The sequence below is a fragment of the Panthera uncia genome, chromosome A2, assembly GCF_023721935.1.
Source record: "Panthera uncia isolate 11264 chromosome A2, Puncia_PCG_1.0, whole genome shotgun sequence".
Lineage (NCBI taxonomy): Eukaryota > Metazoa > Chordata > Mammalia > Carnivora > Felidae > Panthera > Panthera uncia.
The window spans coordinates 10,435,460-10,442,166 of NC_064816.1; the positions used below are offsets into that span (position 1 = coordinate 10,435,460).

The 6,707-nt window shown below is 47.8% G+C and overlaps 1 protein-coding gene across 1 annotated transcript; it reads left to right on the plus strand.

Moving 5' to 3' along the window:
• The first annotated feature begins 2,538 nt into the window (after positions 1–2,538).
• On the plus strand, positions 2,539–5,199 carry CASP14 (caspase 14). The gene is made up of 6 exons (XM_049643126.1): positions 2,539–2,565; positions 3,593–3,742; positions 3,833–4,058; positions 4,200–4,316; positions 4,493–4,596; positions 5,095–5,199. Exons 1-6 carry the CDS (start codon positions 2,539–2,541, stop codon positions 5,197–5,199), a joined length of 729 nt encoding a protein of 242 aa, XP_049499083.1.
• The last annotated feature ends 1,508 nt before the right edge of the window (positions 5,200–6,707 follow it).

The following is a 6,707-nucleotide window of genomic DNA, read 5'->3' on the forward strand; positions in this document are numbered from 1 at the left end:
ATAACATAAAATAAAATGAAGTGAAATAAAGGCTGAAAAAGAATCAAGGAGCAAGGTTGTGAGGAAGAGAAGACAGCAGCTGAGTCTGCTGATGCAGATGAACCAGACCCTCTGGGGCTGGACCCTCGTGGGTTTGAAGGCCAACTGTGTCAATTTCTGGTTGGGTGACCTGGGGCAGTCATTTCACTTCTGTGAGTCAATTTCTGTTGGGAGCAACAGTACTGATCTCTTGGGGCAGTTAACACTTGATGAAACAAGAAACAAGTGAAATTGGTATTATCTGCCCAGTTGAATGTGGATGGGATGGAAGGGAGCATAATGATGGACGTGATGGATTGATGGTAGCCTGATGAGCTGGACCCAGGGGTTGCTTTGTGGGTGGGCTGATGTAAAAGCCCTGGCTGATTTTAATTCACTGCCTCAGCCTCCTTAGCAAGGGGGGTGTTGGTTAAGCTTCGTCATGACTCATGCCAGGGCGTTAGGTTCCATCTGGTCACCAAGGCTGTGCCAAGGGTGTGTCCCTCCCACCATGAGGTTTCTTGAGTGACAGAAAACTCACTTGCAATAAAGGGCCAGATGGCTGTGCTGCCCAATTTATACACAGGCCTCACGGGAGAAACACTGTCAGCTCCTTCTCCAAAGTCAGCACGTGGACCTGACCCCTCCTCGGTACTTAGCCCTGTTGGCAGTTAGCAGAGCACCAAGACTTGTCCCGTCTTTAAGGAGCAGCCATTTCTAGAGTCAGTAAGTAATTTAGCAGATATTGGTTCTCTCTACCCTCTCCTCTCCTCTTCTCTCCTCTTCTCTCTTCTCTCTTTTTCTTTTATTCTCTCCCTCTCCCTGCGTGAATGGATGCTCTGGCAGTTTTGGCAGAACTGAATAAACTTCCGTCCATCCATCCATCCATCCATCATCCTTTCATTATTTGTTTGTTTATTATTTGTTTACTCAACAAATTTCCTTGGGCACCACCTCTGTGCCCATTCCCGCCCTGCCTACCCTGATGGAGACAGAGATAAGGAAATTCGGTTTTCGACCCTACAAACTGAGCTGCCTATTCAGCCACCAGAACAAGAATCAAAAGCACTGCTGTCACACAAGTATAAACATGCAGTGCCACAGGAGTCTGGAGAAGGGAGAGGCGGCTTCCACTGGGTTAACAGGGATGGTAAAACCTTCCTTGTTGGGCCATTGCTGTAGGGCACCTAGTGCTTTTCCAAGGTCCTTCTCAGATGGGAAAACCAAGTCTCAGAGAGGAGAATAAGATGCTCAGGGTCACACAACTGGGAAGGGACAGGGGCAAGATTAATTCTGGTTTATCTGGCTCCAGAGTCCATGCTTTTTTCACTTTTTCTCTCACAGTATTTGGTTCCTCTTCCCTCACAGCACTGGCTCGTGTGTGTGTGTGTGTGTGTGTGTGTGTGTGTACCCCCACACATGTGTGTGCAGGTGTGTGTAAGAGAGAACAAGAGAAATTTTTTTCTAAGATTTTATTTTAAGTAATCTCCATACCAAACATGCAGCTCGAACTCACAACTCCAAGATCAAGTGTTGCATGCTCCACCAGCTGAGCCAGCCAGGAGCCCTGAGAGCAAGAGGGGTTTAATATTCATCTCTGTCATAGACCAGAGCTACATGAGGGTAGGGAGCATGCCCATATTATACAGTTTATTCCCAGTGACTGGCATATAATAGGCACCCAGAAACAATTTGCTGGATAGATAGATATGTGGGTGGGTTAGTGGATGGATGGATGGATGGATGGATGGATGAGTGCATGGCGGGGGGAAGTCATAGCAGATGTGATTCATCCAAATTGGCAGAGAAGGGTCTTGACTAGTAAAGACACATTCCAAGCTGAAGAGGAAGTGTAAGAAAAGGCAAGGAGGTGAGACAACACCAAGAATATGGCAAGAGTCAGATTCTCTTCAGCCAGAAAGTAAAACAGAACTCAGACATGAGAACAAAGAACTCAGACAGATGTTCGGGCTCAAGGCAGAGGGAGGAAGGTGGATTGATCTGTTTGGATTAGAAACACACTGGGACAGTTTTAAAGCAGTCTTCCCCCACTTTGATGACATTGTCATTTTAAACCCAATCCCAAAGCGTCTCCTTGTTGATGTATCCCCAGCCTATCAGTTCCTGGGCAGCATAGGGGAGTACATGGGGCCACTTTCCCCCTCATCAGTCCAGGGCCTTCAGAGGGAAGTCCAGTCTGTCACAAGCTGGCGAGGGTCTTGAGAGAGGGATAGGGAAAATTCCAGGGGGATGGATGGCATCTCAGTGTGGGCTTAGCAGGAGTGTCATCACACTAGAGAAGACACACTTCACTATTCCCCTCTCTTGACCAGCTCTGGCCATGAACCAAGTCCCCCCTCCCCCCCACCGGGTTTCTATTCAGTCACAAAAATCCAGATAGACAAACTAGTCTGTTCCCTGAGCCCCTCTGGCTTCCCTTGGAGACCTTCACACTATCTTCTCTTAATCCCCCAGGATCAGCCAAGAGTGCAGAGAGCCGGACTCAGGATCAGAGGAAACATGAGCAACCCTCAGGCTTTGGAGGAGGTGGGTTGGGTGCAGTTTTGGGGAGAGGGGTGGGAGCATCTGGAGAGAAGGAAGGTAAGGAGGTTAATGCTTCAGAGATATCGGAGAGGGTGAAAAATCGTGATATGGATTCAGAGCTGGAAGATGCTTTGTGATCATTCAGATGAAGGGGGGGGAAAAACACAGAGATGGAAACCAACTTGGGGTGGAGGGACCTTGCTTTACCTCTCTCAGCCATCAGATTCTTAACACTATGGTTGATAGTGAAGATAAGAAAAGAAATTTTGACCCCAATATCCTTCTTCTTCAGACAGGACAAGGTAGGATCTCAGTATTACCTTCAGAAATTTTGAGACCTCCTCAAATGAGAGAGTGATGCTCAGAACACTCTTAGGAAGGACGGAGAGACAGACGAAACCACCAATGTGACAGCTGGAAGGGACCTTCACAATCTCCTATGAGCACACTCATTGTCTGTGTTTGGAAATTGAGGCTCAGATAGGAACAATGACTTGACCAAGTCCACAGAGTTAAAACAGAGCCAGATCCCAGGTTAAGGTGCTAGACTTGGCAAATAAAAATAAAGGATACCCACTCAAATTTGAACTTCACTCTGACAACAAATAATCTTATAGTATATAAGTATATCCTATGCACTATTTGGGACATACTTATATTTTTTAAAAAACTTGATTTTTTAATGTTTATTTATTTTTGAGACAGAGACAGAACAGGAGTGGGGGAGGGGCAGAGAGAGAGAGAGGGAGAGGATCTGAAGCAGCATCCAGGCTCCAAGCTGTCAGCACAGAGCTCAACACAAGGCCCGAACTCATGAACCATGAGACCATGACCCGAGCCAAAGTCGGCCACCTAAACAACTGAGCCACTCAGGCGCCCCACAAACTTATTTTTTTATCTGAAATTTGAGTGTTACTGGGCATCCTGTATTTTACCCAGCAACCCAAACCCCAGGCCTCTTTGGACCACATCTTCTGCTTCTCGTTGACCTCCCTACCCTTTTGATGATCTTTGTCAACTCTTGGCCCAGGAGGTATACGACATGTCAGGCGCCCGCTTAGCCCTGACACTGTGCGTCACCAAAGCCCGGAAAGGTTCGGAGGCAGACTTGGACGCCCTGGAACGCATGTTCCAGCAGCTGGGATTTGAGAGCACCATGAAGAGAAACCCCACCGCCCAGGTATTGTGCCCCAGGCCAGTGAGCGAGGGGGCTGGGCCAGAAGGTGGGCTCTGGGGCCACACCTGAGTCTGGCCATTCCTCTTGTTCCAGCAATTCCAGGAAGAGCTGGAAAATTTTCAGCAGGCCATGGACGCCCGGGATGACTTCATCAGCTGTGCTTTTGTGGTGCTCATGGCACATGGGCTGGAAGGTCGCCTCAAAGGAGAGGATGAGAAGATGGTTGAACTGGAAAACCTTTTCGAGGTTCTGAACAACAAGAATTGCCGGGCCCTGAGAGCCAAGCCGAAGGTGTACATCGTGCAGGCCTGTCGAGGAGGTGGGGACAAAGCCAAGAACACAGAATCCAGCCCAACCCCAGATCCACAGCCCCAGCTAAGCCTTGGGTTGCCAGTCCGTCTTATGATCTCCTTTCCTCCTCTGTCTCTGACTTTGCCTCTTCCTCTTCTTGGTGTTTCAGAACACAGGGACCCCGGTGAAACAGTAAGTGGAGACAATATCGTGATGGTCGCCAAGGACAGTCCCCAAACCATCCCAACGTACACGGACACCCTCCACATCTACTCCACCGTGGAGGGTATGAGTCCCCAGTGGGCACAGGGTGGTCTCCCACTGTTCCTCACCCACCACTCCTGAGATGTTCCTCCAGGACCCACCTTTTCCCAGGGCCTCTTGCACCACACACACACACACACACACACACACTCCATCTCCCATCGGACCTCTCTGAGCCCTCTTCTCTGGAATCCTTAGGGTACATCGCATACAGACATGACAAAGAGGGCTCCTGCTTCATCCAGACTCTGGTTGACGTGTTCACAGAGAGGAAAGGACCCATCCTGGAGCTTCTGACAGAGGTGAGTTGGGACAAGGTAACTGGAACCCTCACCCAGCCTGAGCAGGGAGGCTGAGCCTCTTCCAAACCTTACTGTGCTTTCACCCTCTCCTACCCCTAGCCCCAAATCCAACCTATTCCCCAACACAGAAAATAGAATACCAATATCCTAGCAACAAGTTTCCTTAATGCAGAAAATTCCAAAGCCCATGGTATGTGAGATAATTTAGATGAAATACAGGTAAATTTCTGTAAATAAAACCCGTAAGTTGAACCGTTGGTTGAGAAAACTTTTTTTTTTCTTCTAATGTGTTTTCATGGTGGATTAGGGAAAAAAAACATAACAATAATTTCCAACCAATGATTCCCTAGAGATTATGGTATAGGGTGAGACAATAAAGGTCTCCCATTTTAGGACGTGGAAACCCACCTACCTTGTTCTCTAACCTTCTCCTCATAAGCCCACTACATCAATTCCCCCAGGGACCCAGCCCCAAGCTGACCACGTCTCTTGCTTCAGGTGACCCGGCGGATGGCAGAAGCAGAGCTGATTCAGGAAGGAAAAGCAAGGAAAGTGAATCCCGAGATCCAAAGCACCCTTCGGAAACGGCTCTATCTGCAATAGAAATACAAAGGGCAAGGAGGGGCTGTCTTTCAAGTGTTCTCTCTGCCCCACAGATATTTAGAGGCAGCTCTTACCCCATCCCTAAAATCTTTTCTTCTCAAGGCCAAGTAGCACCCAGCCCCCTCTTTCATCACACTCCTCAAACAGATCCTCCTTCCATCTGTCCCTGTCCTTCTTAAAGCAAGCCAGCTAAAACATAGTACAAGGGCATAGCAATAATATCACCTTCTTCAGGCTGGAATCTCTATCTCTATTAATGCAACCTAAGAGTACATTCACTTCTCCTAGTTTCTGCTCCTATCTTCAACTGAAACCCTTTCTTTCTCCTATTGATTACACCTAGACAAATGTTACTGGATAAAGCTCAAGATACTCTACTGATAAACCAATGTCCACTTGCCCCCTCCCATCCCAATCAAACTTCCACTGGCTCCTGAATCTCACTTGGAATGATAACCTCCTCTTAAGAACTATATCCATTTCCATCTCCCAGAGATTCCCTCCCTACCCCTGGAAATTCAGTAAGGCAAGAATCATTCTCTTTCCAAGACTCCTCTTCCTTAGCAAAATGGTGCCTTGACATGATTCTCCTTTTAGCTTATGGGCTCTCTTTGGCTAATGGAGCAGTTTCACTTTTTCTGAGTCTCTCCCTACTAACTAATGCCTCCAAAGGCCCTGGACTCAGCCTTCTCTCCAAGAAAATCCATCCATGTATTCATTCTCAAGGCTTCACTTTTAACCAGTCTGAATCAGAGAATGTTGGAGCTCTGTCAAATCCTCTAAAGTCACCTTCTTACTTTTCAGACAGTAAGATAGAGACCCAGAGAGGTTAAAAGGCTTGTCAAATGCCACACAGGTAGTCAGTAGGAGGGTCAAGGTCTGGCTTCCAGCCCAGCCCCCTTGCCACTGCCTGCTAAGTCTTGAACCATCAAAACACTTTTCTTAATTTTTTTAATGTTTATTTAATTTTGAGAGGGGGGGACAGGGGAGGGGCAGAGAGAGAGGAAGACACAGAATTTGAAGCAGGCTCCAGGCTCTGACTTGCAGCACAGAGCCTGATGCAGGGCTCAAACTCACAAACCATGAGATCATGACCTGAGCCAAAGTCAGATGCTCAACCGACTGAGCCACCCAGGTGCCCCAAAACATTTTCTAATTAGAGGAACTTTCTAAGAAAAGTTTTCTCTACTTGGAGATAGGAGCTCCTTGGAAGACCTACAAGCCCTCAATAGCCAACGGTCAAGGCTACCTGCATGGGATTCCAGCACTGGGCTGGAATTTGAACCAGATCTCTGCCTGCCAAGTGTATGATTCATGTCTCCCCATCTCCAGCCTTGACCTTCCCTACTGAAATAACCTGTGGGCACATCTGCCATTATTGGAAATTCATGGTTAGAGATGAGTCTTTTCTTCCAGTTCCTCCTCCAAGTGTTCCCTGGAACCCTCACCCCAGACCCCAGGTTCAGAATTCTGCAGTTACCTCACACTCTCCTCTTCTTGCACCTTTC